Below are 16,064 nucleotides of genomic sequence, written 5' to 3' on the forward strand. Positions count from 1 at the left end.
CTCTCCATCCCTAATGTCAAACAAACAGAAAGGCCCAGAACTTACTGACTAGAAGAGGCGCATGTGCCTGCCCTGATCATTGCTAGCTGGGGTCACTTCTAGAAACCCAAGTGTTTATTTTGTACAGTTCCAAAAGGGGGAAGAAGAAGAAAGCAGGGAGAGCCGTTACAAATGTAATTAGCACCATATTTTAACAGCACTTGGACAATAATTGCTTCTTGATACTGCTGAGAAATCTGCAGTGCAGACTCCCTGGTGCCACTGTCAGAGTGAGCGATGCCACAGCCCCATGCACTGTGTGTACCCTGGAACCTGGCTGTGGTGCTGCTCTCTCTGCTCCTCAGCCTTGCTCACCTCCCTCTTGGCTCACTCACAGGCACACTCAGATTTGCCCGCAGCTACCTATGGCTGTGAGAAGGTAGGGTCAGCTCAGCAGTGAGTCATGCTATAGGGGAAGGCACTGCTCTACCCATGGAATTATTTGGAGACACGTTTTATTTGGGCTAATCCTACTCAGAGCTTTCTGTTTGAAATTCCTTTCGGTGGCCAAGACATGGTTACAGTTGTCATGCCCAGGGCCGTAGAAAAAGCAGTCATCGCCTTCCAGTGTGAGGCTTAAAACCACCACGCTCTGTTCTCTGTGACATTTGTAATCAAATCAGTTTTGCAAATTTTAGTAATGAATCAGTTTTCCCCCTTTTTGTGGTCATTGACATGGATGGCTTGATTCTGGGTTCAAGACTGTGACAGTCCATGTGTGAACTGCTCCCACGGATACCAGCTCCCGCTTGCTCATATCTGGCTAAGTCCCAGGTCAAAGCCAACTCTTAGAAACCAGGGAGATAAGGAAGGCTTAGCTGTAAAAACTGCTACTGCTAACACAGTGGTTCTCAACTAGTGGGTCGAGACCCCCTTAGGGGTCTCACATCAGATGTCCTGTGTATCAGATATTTACATTGCCATGCATGACAGCAGTAAAGTAGTAATAATTTTATGCTTGGGGATCACACAACATGAGGAACTGTATGAAAGGATAGCAGCGTTAGGAAGGTTGAGAACCGCTGATCTACTACTCTAAGGACACTGCAGGTGGTACACCAGGCACTTGCTCCCCCCGCCCGGCCCCCGGCCCAACACAAACACATTAGAAGGGCAGGTCGAGCCTCACAGGACTAACAGGTGCATCACCTGGCAGTGTGGTTTCTTAGCTGGTGATTTTCTTTGAGGCCATGTTTGTCAGAATGGAAAGGGTGGTCATGTAATGCCAGGGACTGTGACCTACTGGCTTGTATGAAAAAAAGGAGGTGGGGTAAACCATACACCAGAGTACCCCTACTTTCTGTGCTTCACTGATGGGGTGAGAGGGCCTCAGCATCTGAGTCTGGCAGCCCCCACAGAAGTGCTAAAGACAAAATTGAATTTGAAAAGCCCAGGAACACATATGAGGTCATTACCTAACCCCAGGCCTCTTTTCTCTCCACACAGGGCACAGATTGTTAACCAGCATTGTGACTCTGCACACTGCAGTGCAGAGACATCCCACTCAACACCACGAAGCAGCTTCCCAGGTCGTGCCCCAGGAAGAACTCAGTGCTAAGCTTGCCCTGGGTACTCACGCAAGCCTGGCTCCACAGTTTTCGCCCTCGATGTCACCTCCAGCCACATTTTCAGTGTTGACAGACTCAGTCTCGCTCGTGGGCATGCTCACTGTGAGGGCAGAGGAGGCATGGAGGGTAGGGACAGAAAGAGAAGAGAACATTAGTGCATGACAAACCATCCTAGCCCAGGGCTGGCTGGGTACCATCTGCTGGTCCGTCTGTGGGGGCTGGGACCTGGCACTGTCCTCAACAGGCTGCAGAAGTCAGCTGCCAAGACACTGCATGTGAGTGGGGTGTAGGAGGGACTCTGGTGATCAGGCTGCTTACCTTACAAGACACACCTGGGTAAGACTGACAGTCACATCCTTCGTCTGCCCATAAGTAGCCATAGAAAGGCAATGGGGGTTTTCCATTTGCATCTATCTCACTGACCACAGGGAGAGAAGCTCTCATAACAAGACTCTGCCTCCCTCTTTCTTTCCCCTACTGGCTCTAACTGAAGACTGGAGTCTAGCTTGTTTGCAAAAAGGACTCTTTTGCTCTTTTGCTACTCAGATCTTTTGATGGATCTGAGGACAATTTTATTTCCTGCAGTGCACAGTGTCATAAAGCAGTGACACTTAGGATCATGCTTGAAGTGATGGGCTTGAGGTCACTAGCCACCACCAAACTCATGGGTTGGGCCTCATACAACATACACTAAGAATGGCAGTGTCTAGTTGCTGGAGACACACACAGATACACACAGACACACACAGATACACACAGAAACACACACACACAGACACACACAGATACACAGACACACAAAGATATACACACACAAGATACACACACAAACATACACACAGACACACACAGACACACAGACACACACACACACACACACACACACACACACACACACACACACACACACACACCAGTTAATGTGGCTCAAAGAGAACCTGTAGGATGCAATCTCTCTTCTCAAAAGCCCCAACACTCCCATCTAAACAGAGACAGAAGCTACCTGATTCTCTGGGAGCCAATTTGCCCAAGCAACGCCCATTGCATTACCCCAAGGTGGCAGCAGGCTAGACTTTCAGAGGGAGTTTTCTGGCTGAGACTCAGCATGCCGGCTTAGAGGAGGTCATTTCTATTAGTATTATTTATTCTATGAAATTAAAGTTCAGCTCAAAGCACTCTTCAGAACTACTGTCATCCTTTTAAGGTAAAATAAATTCCTTATATTTTTACTTTTATAAAAAATAGAGGGTTTTGATATACTCCAAGCTGGCCTTCAACTTGCAGTCCTTTTGCCTCAGCTTCCTGAGGGCTGCAATTAGTGCTGTGTGCCACAACTCCCAGGGAATTCCTTGCTTTTACCAATACCTCTTTAGAGCAACCTGGACCAGCTCTCCTTCCAGAATAGACTCCATCTGGTAAAATTTCACTAGCCCCCAGCACCCACAGCATCTACAACTAGTGGGACTGTGGCAGTAACGGGAGGTCCCCATGGACAACCACAGCCCAGGGGAGGCCTCTCCCTGCTTATATGGAAATGCTGATAGATATGGACTTTCCAATTCTCTAAGACAAGTCAAGGGGATAAGAAGAGACTTATTTCAAGAACACAGAAGATACAACAGAACACCCATGACTTACTGTGCTTTGGCTGCCACACAGAACACTTTACTTTGGCTTAGGATTCTTCCCCAAATATATTGAGGAAAATGAACCCAGACATTATCTCGTGGATATTAGGGGCTGGATGAGACTACAGAAGTTACCCAGCTCTAAAGCATCCCTTTGGTTCACAGGAAAGGGAAGCAAGGCTTAGAGAACCAGTATGATGGGTCTAGGCCACATGGTATGCCTATAAAGGACTAGTGATTGGGCACTGTCCCTGTCCCATGCTCACCTTGACCGCTGCAGTGTTGACAAATCTCTTTTCTATGTCTAGGTAAATCAATGACTGGGAAGCTGAACCAAGCCCTGGGCACATCACTGGATGGCACAGTATAGCCCAAGAATGTTGTTCTGTTTTATAGCATTGACATCCACACCATAGCCTAAGGGCTGAGGGTGGGACTAGTCATTTGAGGCGGCTTAGCATGTGGACCTGGGAATGGGAACCCTGAGTTTTCCAAGGGTTGTGAACGATCCCTATTAAATAAGAAGCTCTAAAGTGAGGAGCACTCTGTCTCTTGGTCCATTTATCTTTGGCCACTTCTGACTCGGGTCCTTTTAACTCTCCGGGTCTCATTCTGGGAAGGGCTGAGCCATGTGTAGAAAGCTGCCTGACTTTGTGATACTTGGCTCTCCGAGAACCCCTTGCACGTGAGTGGAGTGGGGGTGACAGTGGTGGTGCTGGGCTCAAAAAGACCACAATTAGAAAGAAGTGGCCTGGGCCTTAACAGTAAGCACATCTTCTAAGGCCCAGGCGCTTCCAGTACTGGGACTAGTTTTGCATTTACAGTGACTTTACTTTTGGTTGTCACTCTCCAAAGGAGTAACTCTCTCTTCTGTCAGGGAACAGTTGCTGCTGGCTGTCAATGCTCGCTGCTCTGCCCAGTGAATGGAATGAGGATCAGAGGTTTTCCCCTCACAAAAACACATACACAGCTCTCCCTCTCCCTCCTCTCCCTCTCCCTCCTCTCCCTCGCCCTCCTCTCCCTCTCCCTCCTCTCCCTCTCCCTCTCCCTCTCCCTCTCCCTCTCCCCCTCCCCCTCCCCCTCCCCCTCCCCCCTCTCTCTCTCTTACACACACACACACACACACACACACACACACACACACACACCCCAGACATCAAGAGAAATATTCAAAATTCTTCCATGCAATCTGTATGGACCAACACACATTTACACACAGAAAGCATAGGAGACATTACCATGGGTTTCTGTAGAGTGACTAAACCAAGCAAATTTCCCTTTCTTCTGATCATGCAAGCCCGCTGGAGCGCCTCCTTTCACAGACAAGATGGCCAGTGTCAAGATCAGGGACAAGACATCAACAGAGAACATGCAGTCAGCACAGGCAAAAGAAAAACAACCCTGTTCTTACACAGAACACGTTTATCTCCAAAAATTAAAACAATAAAAAGCATAAACCAAGACATATTAGAAAACATAACAAAATTTGGTCAAACCCCTTAAATCACATGAATTAACATAAAACAAAGGGTGGACCCTTGTTGAAGCAGTTGGCAGCCTTTAGCAGAGGGCCTCAACGATACCAGCACATGTAAGTGGAGACTTGGGGAGGAGGCTTCCCTGAAGGCTGTTCCTTGCCCCTGTGTCTCCTGAGTGTGTATGTGTGTGTTCCCTTTTATAGATTTAAGTAAGTAGCTCCTAAGATCAGTAGTGCTAGTGCCTCTCACTGGCTTGCTAGCTCAGCTTCTCTCTTACAGAGACCATAAAAGCCAGCTGCAGTGGGCGCCAGGGCGTCCTTCCCACTTATCCCTGGATGAAGTCTCGTGACTATAGATCGATCTACTTGCCCCCTTGTCTGGCTCAGTCATTGTGCCTCGTTCTTGCCTCAGTCTTGGTTACATCTAAGACACATGCATATGCATCTGCATCCTGTCTCACAGATTCTTTCTTTGTTTTCCTTTGTATGCAAATATGCATGCAAAATTCCTATACAGCCGACTTCACATTCTGTTTTTTTTTTGACGAGGAATAACTTGATTCAGGTATAGAACAACTAAGCTGTCTTTGGAATCTACTTTTCCTCAGAGTTAAGTTTCCTGTGCACAGAAAGCCTTGGGCTCGTCCCAAGTCTGGGCTTAGCTGAAGAGGAATGGGCTAAGGGAATGAGTGAAGGATCGCCTGTTGCATGGGTGCAGGACAGTCTGCACTATCCCATGGCCTGAGGTCCTGAGAGCCAGTGTTTTAGCTAACACCCCAGAAAGGATGTTTCTCTTGATAAGGCTCTCACGAGTGCCTCTGTGAAGCCACAGAAGCAACTATTGGAAATAAGAGATGGGCATGTACTGAAGATAGCTTATTAATGGGGAGCAGCAGTGGATGGAGACAGGAGAAGATGCTAGACAGTCCTACAAGAAAGTATGTGCTCTGATGAGGAACCGCAGGTGGCCCCCTGTGCTCTAGGGAAGGCTATGAAGGAATCATCTTTCATCCCTGTCTCAGGCAACTCAGGTTGTTGTTGTTAGTGGGGATTCAGACGTCGGTCCCCTCTTAGAAAGGGGCTGAACTTGTGGCCAACCCATGGGGAGTTCCATGTCTCTAGTGGGCTCATCGTCAAAACAACAACTCACCAATCAGTGTAGAAGCTTCTCTTTCTTCTAAAAGGGCCTACTTGAATCAAGCACTAGAAGTGAGTTGGCTCCCATTTCCCTTCTAGAGAGGTACGTACACACTAGTAAGAGCAAGAGCAAGAGCAAGAGCAAGAGCAAGAGCAAGAGCAAGAGCAAGAGCAAGAGGAAGAGGAAGAACATGAGAAAGAAGAAGAGGAAGGGGAAGAGGAAGAACATGAGAAAGAGGAAGAGGAAGAACATGAGAAAGAGGAAGAGGAAGAAGAAGAGGAAGAGCAAGAACAAGAGGAAGAACATGAGAAAGAGGAAGAGGAAGAGGAAGAACATGAGAAAGAGGAAGAGGTAGAGCAAGAGCTAACGGGAGAACATGGGTTCCATGAGGTCTGTGCTTTCTGTGAAGGTGTGAAATGGAAACAAAAAGGCGGCCTATTGCCATGCCTCCCTACACTCCTACAGTTGGTGTGAGCATACTAGGGGTCTGTTCTGTGGCTCAAAGCTCACAGACCTGTTAAACAGCAGTACTCTCCAGCATTTGGCTCCACACAAGACTGTCACCTCTTGTTTGATTTTGGAAACAACTGTATGATAACTTCAAAAGCCATAAGAAGAACTCAATAAAATATATGGGTGTTCAGATTCAAGCAAATGTGATGGAAATATAACAACTTTAAAAGCCATAAGAAGAACTCAATAAAATATATGGGTGTTCAGATGTAAGCAAATGTGTGTAAGCAGGGCTGGATGCTCACGGTGGGGACTGGCAGAACCTGCTCAGTTCCCTGTGTGGTCTACTTGTCTTCTCAGCACTGGGACTACACATGCCCATCACTACATCCAGATTTTGGTACAGGTGCTGGGAATCAAGCGCAGGACTCCATGCTCACATGGCAAACACTGGCTGGGTCATCTCCCTAGCCCAACATGAGGTGGTTTTGAAGGAAGATGCTGAAGAAACAGCCTAGAGATGAAGCTCATTCTCTGATTTTATTGCTAACAGGAACTATCACCAAATGTAGATGTTGGGTGGAAGATTCTAAAACAAAACAAAAATTAAGGATTTCTTCAGAAAACAATCCGCAGTTGTCATTGTAAGCAATGGGTGGCACGGCTCTTTTCTTAGTTATAGCAACTGCGGCTAAAAATGAGTTCTATAAACTACTCTTTCCCTTTAACACATGGGGGGTCTACGATGCTGCCAGGATGCCTACACTTCAGAACTTAAAGAATTCTTTTTCAGCCTCCCAGCTAGCTAGGAGCCACCATGCTCACTTAGGCAATATCTTGTCAACAGCTCATTTCGTCCTTGAATTAACATGTTCTAACCCTCCATTCCTCTAAGCACCCACTCTTGGTGGCCACTCTTGCTTGAATGGCACTTGGTATTCTGCGTCTGTGTCTCCTCAACTTGCTTGGAGATCTGCAACTGGGTAGAAGCTTTAGAAATGGTAATACCTTATAATAATCTCCACATGCAATTTCTCCATGAGATAATGTGGAGACACACAATAACATACCTCATGGAAGGTATATGAGATCTAAGCTGTTGTTCAGACTGGTGTTTCCTGGCATGTTTGGGTTTACAAACCATTGGAAATCTTATCTACTCAACTCTGGAACTCCACCCTGAGACACCGTGTGGTGTCTTTGACGTATGATAGCTCAGCCCATTGGGCAGCCTTTCTGCAGCTATGGTCAACAGGGAGGCTTACAGCGCATGGCCTCCCCTACAGGAAGCCAACTCCCCATGAATCTACAGCTCACCTCTGGACAGATCCCCATGAAACAAATCCCCAAGTGGCAGAGCCAGACTGAACCAGACTGGGCCAGTGAATCAAAACTTATGTTTCCCTTAAAAGGAAATGAGATCTTGTTCAGCCAGCACAACACCAGCATAATATTAACGTGCATCAAAGGGTGGACAAATGAATCCACACGAGTAAAAGCAAAATTACTCCGAAGGGCTTTGACAAAGATTTGAGAGCCAAATCAGCTTGTGTTTTGGTAAAGAGAAATGTCAATGTAGTTCCTTAGCAAAGGAAACGAAAGGCCTTTGGGGGAATCCCTTCCTTTTCTTTCTTCTTTCCCTTGGGAGGGATACAGGGGAAAACAGTCCCATAGAAGACACCTAGGCTGGCCCTGTCTCTGGCATGTCCTCACCCCCTAAGGAGCACCAGAGGATGTGACATGAATCTGAGGAGAAAGATGAAATATACTGAGTTCTGAAACCTTCAGGCCCCCAAACAGCTCTGACTTTGTCCCGGGTATGCAGGCTCTCTAAGATCTTCATGCGACATCAGCAGAGATGGCCAGCTTCTCATGAGGCTTGAAAAGAAAAATAATGTCTTCATTTTGCAACGTGGCCACTAGGCTGTTACCCAAGGACTCATCTGCTGCCTGTGGCCCTTTACCTTCCCGGTAGGGAAAAAGTTACCACACCAACAGAGGCATTACTAGCAATGGCTGAAGGCCTTTGGACATGGCCCTGAATTTCCCCTTGAGACAGAATTCTGGCAGGAGTCCTGGGGTGACTCTTGGCATCCAGCCTGCTGGGCTGCAATGGCTCAGGTCCATTTACTCCTATATGGAACCATGCCATTTACTTGGCCAGATGCCCATTTTGTTATATTTTTATATTAAAAATGGTATAGATAGCACTTATTTCCTCAAAGTACTGATGACAGTATGGCTAGCAAACACAGGCATTCCTGGTGACCTGCCTTACAGACTCGACTCCCTTTTGACTTGGCCATCTCATCTGTCAGGGGCTGAGTTATGTCCCCTAGAAGCCCACATGCTGGTTTTTAAAACTCTCTTAACTAGAATGGACCATTTTAGGAGACAGGGTCTTTAAACATGTCATTTGATTAAAATGAGGCCACAAGGGCCAGCTCCTAATCTAACAAACTTGCATCCTAATAAAACGAAGGCATTTGGACATGGACAGAGGGAGATCAGGGGAAGATACAAGGTGAAGATAATGCCTATAAGCCAAGGAGAGAGGCCTACAATGGCCCTTCTCCCTCACAGCCTCTGAGGAGCTAGCTGGTCCTACACTCAGACTTTAGCCTCCGGAAATCAGGAAATAAGCCATTTTTACCGTAGAAGTCAGCAGTACTTTATTAGACAGCCTAGGCTATGATGCCACCCATTTGTATCCTTCCTGAAAAATTCTCAGGCAAGCTGAGCTGCCTCATGTTCCTTGCTGTACTGTCTCTCAGCTGCACTGGGCTTCTGTCCACATGGCATCACATAGAATCCACCCCTTCTCCTGGGAGGATCTGGTTCCTTTACCACACATCCTGCGGGTCCACAAACTGCTACTTTAAAGCCAAGTTCAGCCTACCACTTCTTTCTGTGAGTAAAGTTTGCCTGGGTCCCAGAACTGGCCGTCTCTTGATGGTGTTTATTGGTCACTTCGCTTTAGAGAGCAGAACTGAAGACCTGCAATGGACTCTGCAGGACCTGCAAAGCCAGGGGCACTATCTGGTTGGACCATCATTGACAATGCCATTCCCTATCCACTCATTCAGTCTTGGAAGCCCGGTTCTAGCCTCTGGTGGCTTCCAGAACCACCCACTGCTCGGAATCTTTCCTTTTCATCTCCTAGAGCACTTGCATTGCTTCTAATACTAAGGAACAATCCAGATGCCAATTTTTGTTCTGTCCCCTAGCAACCACACGGCTTTAGGTAAATTATCCAACTTTTCTGTACTCCCTCCTCCAGACAAAGACTGTGCTAGTATTTACTCAAAGCTCTTTTGGTATGGGTTAACTAAAATAATATTTGTAAAAAGAACCCTGTAATATGGTAACTGACATAAACACTCCCTGGTATTACCAGCTAATTTTAAACTGTTTTTTTTTTCTTAAAGTTTGCTATTTCCTAAGTATTAGATTTGTCTTCTTGAGGAAGCCCAAACTTTCTCCAGTCTAGGGATTCTTAGAATTCATCTTGGAATTCTCTGAACTCAGTTTGATTCTATGAAACCATAGCAGCAATGTTTTGGACCAGCATGGTTCCAGGTTACTCCTATCTGCCGATTGGATTGCTCATACTGTGGACCCCTGTAGGCTGACCTTTACAAACCACATCAAAGGGTCTTCTTCTGAGGCTCCCCATTGGGGAAGTATGAGCAAGAATCTATGGGTAGGTAGGTCAGAGGAGATGGGGCTCAGGTCTCATCTGCTACTTCTGTATATATAGAGCACATTGGTTGCATCTTGATCCCAAAGGCCATGGGTCTGGCCATACAGCCCTCTCTACACAGCTTCTCTCTCCTTTGTACCTGCAGGCCTATAGAAATAGCTTCCCTACTGATACTTTAAGGTGCTGCTCTGACATCCTGAGTCCCCTGCCCAACTTTCTTCTACACTGACTCCATCTTTATCAAAATCTTAAACCACCTGTCTAAAAGCACTCTCTGGGAGGACCTGACAGGTATTCTCCTGGGGCACCATGGAAGGAAATTATTCTCCAATGACAATCCAGTGGAAGATATGTGCCTGAGGGGAAAGCTGGTATATGGTAGGAAATGGATGGCCATGAGTGCAGAGCTTATAACCACTTCAGATAAGGCCCAAACAGCTTACTTATGTCCACACTGTGAAGGATTAACGATAATTGATGGCTCCCTATGGCGTAGCACTACACAGCCCAGCCAGGAAGGAAGAGGATGTCCTGGCCATGGATGTTACTCCACAGATTCTTGGGAGGAGTGGTGGTGTTTTCCATGTCTCTTCTCTTGCAGAAGAATAGATACTTGTGTTCATCATTTTTCTATGACTGAAATATCCAACACATAGCCAGAGATCCCGTGCTGTGCAGGCTTAGGCCCAACTGCAAATCCAGGATCTGCCACCTTCAGTGCCATGAGTCTAGAACACATCAAAGTACTCCTGCACTTCATCTCTTACGTGGGTGGATTCATCTAGACAATTAATGAAAGGCTTTCTAAGGAAAGTGTGGATAGGAAGAGCCCAAGGTGACAGAGAAAGAGACTGGGGGCGGTGAGAAGCAAAGGGGTACCAGGTGACAGCAGCCTGCATGAGTAGGAAGGTCATAGGAAAAGACAGCACCACTTCCAGAACCTTCTCAATCACTTCCTGTCAGCCCAGCCCGGCTTAGCTTCTGCCACATAAACAACTAATATCAGGCTGATCTTAAGGCACCAAGGTAAATATAAAACAAGATTAAATATTAAGGATCTGAACAAAGAGGCCTTACTTATTAAAAAAGGACAATCCGGGTGTGGTGCGCCATCATCATAATTAGTACTGCTGCTGCTGCTGACTGGGAGGGGGTGTGAATGGCTGCCCTGGCTCTATAGCCATAACCCTAAGAAAGTCAAGGCTGCTGTGAGATCCCAGCAGGTTAAAAGCATCCAGCACTCCAAGCAGAAAATTCCTTTCCACTGCAGTGGCACTGGGGCCGCGGGAGGGTGAGTAGAACTGGAGGAGACAGGGAGGAGTTCAGCTGCACCAGGCAAGCTGTGGAAGGTGGGTGCGTATCTGTCTCTCCTTTCCCACAGCGTCTGCCTTCACTATGGGGGACGGGTCCAGGTCTAGCTCATCTGCAGCCCAAAGGGATATGGCACAGATCCTCTGTATATAGGTAGAATGGCCCCTCTGTAGGCCTCCTCTGTGAAGCCAGTTATTTTAAGCATAAAGTTCTTTTTCGGTCAGAGGGGAAAGTTTTCTACTTACCCCAGCTTAGCAGAATGTGTCACCCATCTGGCATATTATAAAAGAAAAGAAGAATGATGTGTGCTCCTCTATCTCTTTCTAGCTTGGCCTATGGGTATCTCATGGCACGTCACATGTCTGCTTTAGGCTTTGTCCCAGAAGTGTACAAGGTGGTGGCTTCTGTCTTAATTCTAACAGTTCAGTCTTTGAGTATTTGCTAGGTGCTAGCCTCTCTTTCATGTTTCACATGCATGAACTGAGAACACCATGAATGAGGTATCACAGTGGCCCATTTTACAGATGAGGAAATCGAGGCTTGGAATTCAATCACTTGTTCAAAGTAAGCAGCTAATTAGGACTGAGGAATATGAAGCCATGTAGATCTTGTGCCTAGCCTCCTCCTAGCTACTGTGTATACTTGATGAACTGTGTCTTACAATCAGGAAAAGGGTAAGGGTGCAGTGCCCAGGTCACTGAAAAAGAAGCCCCTTATTTGATGACTCTGTCCCAGCTTCCACACTGGCAGCTTGGAGCCAAGAGGGAAGTCAGGATGCAGAACACCGTGATAGGAACAAGAGGTCTGTATCTGAGACCAAAATTCTCAGCCCCGCCCCCCACCCACCCAAGACAGAGTCCTGGTCATGGTGGGTGAAACTTAAAAAGACTCTTCAAGGAAGGGAGGGGAGGGTCAGTCCCGTGAACTGTGGGTCTGCAGATGTTAGTGAGCTGTGTAACAGCACCAGGGGCCCCTTGGGAAAATTCGGTCAGCTCTGTTGCTGTTGCCTCTTGCACTGAGGAAGTAATCACCGTGAGGATAACTAGCTGAAAGCCAAGAAGGTTGGGAATGACTGGTCAGGCACAGGGAGACAGACTGGACAAAGGTGGGACTGGGAGGAGGCAGGGCCAGCCTACCTCTCTATAACCTCAGTAGGAGCAGGAAGCTACAGCAGCCCCACTGAATGCTGGGACTGGGACAGCCTTGGGCTTCTCAGGGCCACTGGGGGAACTGACCAATGGGGGAAAGGCAGGAGATCCGAAAGCATAACCATCAGTGGAAGCGTTGACAAGGCAGAGAGAAAGAAAAGCAGTTCGTGAATAGTTAACCATGCAAAGATAATTACCAGGGCTACCAACAGTGTTGGCCCACGGTACCTCAGACTAGCAAAGGGAAGTCACATAGCTACAGACCTCAGCTGAGGATGAGAAGAGGTGCCCTAGCTTCCTTAGTAGCCAGCACTTTCCTCTGCCTGACACCTAGACAGGAAGGGGACAGTGATCTTCTACAAAGTTAGCACTATCTCCTCCCTAGGCCAGCCACACATCCATTCTGGGACAGAGAACCAGAGTGGTCATCAGGAGGGTTGGAAAGCCTACCTATGGACAGAAAAATTGAGCTGATCTGGGTATTACTTTACAGAGCAGGAAACTGAGGCTCAAGAGGGGGACAGCAGTTGTCTGAAGACACTGAGCTAATTCATGTTGAAGTCAAGACCAGAAACCAGGGCTCCTGACTTGCCTTCTAGGACTTCTCATGGCCTCTTGCCCTGTCTCACGTAGCAGGAAGAATGGATGTTAGGATTCAGGGATACACACCTCAAGAAGAGCTGCTGTGTGCCTCCTGGTAAGCTATCATCTCTCCTTAAGCAAATGATCAGAACCTAAGATTTCCTTCCAAAAATGGTGAGATGATCCCGCCACTCTGGGAGGGTTTGGTGAGGATTAAAGATAGGACAATTGGGATGAGGAGTTTAATTAATCATGGCTGTCAGTCATAATGCTAAAAACAAAACAAACAAACAAACAAACAAAAAAAACCCAGCAGTGGGCACTGTCTATTGTCTACTGGGGAACGCAAAAACAAAGTGGATGACGTAAAGAATCCCAGGGTCACATAGCTTGTGTTTCACAGGGCAGCAAGAATCTAAACACTTAGTGGTAGTGGCAGATGTCTCAGGGCAGTCCCTAAGAATGACTGCAGCTGCCTGGTCCTTTGGGGGTTTCTCAAAATGCATCCACCCTGCTGTCTTGTCATCAGGGAATATTCCAGAAGTTCCTGCTGTGTGCAAACAGAAACAGAGCCAGGCATGGTCTCATCCTGGAAATGCTTAAGACCTCATGAGAAGAATGTCAAAAGTCTCAGATTTTGGCTAACGTGAAGATTTAAGCACAACAGGAAAAAAGAGGGCTTCTTTAACTCCACTGGGCCTCAAGAATTTTGTTTTTCCTCTTGAAACAAGATCTGTCTATAGCTTCAAACTCTCAATCCTCCTGTCTCAGTTTCCTACGTGCACCACTACACTGGGCTTGTTTTGTTTGCTTGCTTGTTTGTTTTTCACCTTAAGCTGAGCCATGGCTGTGCTGGAGATGGAGTTCTGCTCTTTTAGCTTGATCTCTATCATGTCAAAAAAGCTATTTGTGACCACCATCTGGGCTCCACGGTGGGCCATCTGGCTCTGCCAGCTAATCACTGAGGTCAAGCTGACATCTTGGAAGACTTCTACCACAGACTTCTGTGTTTTAACTAGAAAGAGATTTAGATTCTACGAACCAGGAACAGGGCAACGTGCGGTTTCAGCTCCACTTTGGCTTTAAGCAGATTAGAGTCTAAGTGTATTTTTCAATATGCAACAACTGGGTTAGCACAGTGACAAATGTCCTTCCCAGCTACTGCCAGAGCAATATGCCGTTTCCATTAGGGGTGAAGTTTCCTGGCCAGATTAAGACATGGAAAATAATTTTTGGTTATCAACAATTCCCTCCAGTCTTACTTATCAGATTAAATTTAGCTACGGAAAAGAGGAATTTACAAATTAGATGCTGTTCTCTGTTTATTACCACAATGGTTGCTTTCCACTCCACCCAGGAGGTATAGTGGAGATCTCATTAGGTCTCAGCTGGCGATAACACTCACTCCATCCATCAATCTCCTTTGCAAGCCAGTGAATGAACTGAGCACTCTGCTGAGGAGAGCCCTTCGAATGAAGCCAGATCAGCCATTCTAGCCCTAAATGCCTTCAGTGTTCTGGACCCAAAGAAGCCGTAGGCCACTCATCCTCACTAGCCTCTTACGCGTTTGCTGACTGCTATTCTTGGCTGGCTGGCTGGCTGGTGGTGTTCCTGAGACAGAGTGAAACGGGAGAGCTACCAAGAAAGAATGGCGGGAAGGAGACGTAGGTTTAAAGTGAAATGCCAGACCAGGCTTTCCATGCAGAGAAGTCAGGGTGTGTGTTGGGTCTTTGGAAGAGAGAGTGGCTTTGGGGGCTACAAACGGTCATGCACAGAACCCATGTAATTCTGGAGGCCTAGGGATGGCAGGATTCTAGACTTTCTTGGATGCCTTGAGGGTCTGATCGACTAGAATGACCACTCCCAGTCTGACTAAGACACCCAAGGTTAAAACTCACATACATCTCCTAAGAGCACAGGCGCAGATCACCAGAGCTGGAAGGGTCTGTTTCTTTATAACAGCTTATCTTCCCCATCACTGGATAGCTCATGGAGTGTGGGAGAGGCAAGCTGCAGATTAATTATTGAGTGGGACCTGAGGGGATAAGCTTCTGGTTTCCTCAGCCTCTCTCTCTAGTTTTATCCCAACACAGCGTTGAGGCCTCAAACTCTAAAAATCCTGTCAGAAGATGAAAATGGAGATATCGATGGTCAGTTGGTTCTTAGTGATGGGTCGGGCCTGGAGAGTACCTCCCTGGATGGGGGATACTCTTGCATTGCTACATTCTCAACGCCCTGTCGATGGGAAAGGACTTGAATTCACAGGACAACTGAAGGGACTGTGGAAATCAGAGGTAGATAAAAATGACTGTACATCTTTTATGGGCTTTACAAAATGCTGCAGTTTCAATAAAGCTTGGGCTCTTCCTGGGGGGAGGGGGGGGACACAGGCACTCTGCCTCATCAACAGAAGCTGACCCATAATTTCCTATTACATGCAGAAGGGCAGAGTAAGCTGGGGCCCTGGTTGCAAGGACCCTCTGCCACTGACTGACTTTCACATCTGTACCTCTCTACCCTTTGCCTCTGCTGGGCACAGAAGACTCCTACTCTGGAGCCAATGACCCCAGTGAACACTAATAAATACAGGGAGATGCTAGTGAATACTTGGATAAGAAATGGACCCTGGATTTCTTTTTGTCCTGTGTCTGGTGTTCTTGTGTGTGTGTGTGTGTGTGTGTGTGTGTGTGTGTGTGTGTGTGTGTGTGTATGTGTGTTAACATAGTAATTGCATATCACAGTTACATCCCATGAATCACATGAGTTGCTTATGAGCTGAGTGGGACCTGCTGGTGTATACCAGGGATGGAGGAGGGCAACAGAAGCCTTTCTCCTACTGCCAGACTGACAAGCTGACGTGTCTCTTCAGTTCAAGGATGAGCAATCAACGGCAGCCTTTTTATCACTCCCAAGCAACAGGCCAGCAGTAAACGTCGATGGCTGAAGTAACTTCCTAACCTACCGTATGAGGTGTTGTATTTCTAAATATGGAAGTCCTCAGAGTAGGCCCACGGCAT

At 47.1% G+C, this 16,064-nt stretch overlaps 1 protein-coding gene across 30 annotated transcripts in view; it reads right to left on the reverse strand.

Annotated features, from left to right (window-relative positions):
- Positions 1 to 16,064, reverse strand: part of Cacna1c (calcium voltage-gated channel subunit alpha1 C) — a 610,552-nt gene that overhangs the window by 125,754 nt on the left and 468,734 nt on the right. For 19 of the 30 annotated variants that reach the window (XM_076940415.1, XM_076940412.1, XM_076940413.1 and 16 more), the window contains one exon: positions 1,617 to 1,707. In XM_076940415.1, the coding sequence (XP_076796530.1) occupies positions 1,617 to 1,707 (91 nt within the window). Of the gene's footprint in view, positions 1 to 1,616; positions 1,708 to 4,473; positions 4,549 to 16,064 lie in introns of all 30 variants that reach the window. The other 11 variants (XM_076940409.1, XM_076940393.1, XM_076940394.1 and 8 more) reach the window with 1 other exon arrangement.

The sequence above is a fragment of the Arvicanthis niloticus genome, chromosome 9 (genome assembly GCF_011762505.2).
Source record: "Arvicanthis niloticus isolate mArvNil1 chromosome 9, mArvNil1.pat.X, whole genome shotgun sequence".
NCBI lineage: Eukaryota > Metazoa > Chordata > Mammalia > Rodentia > Muridae > Arvicanthis > Arvicanthis niloticus.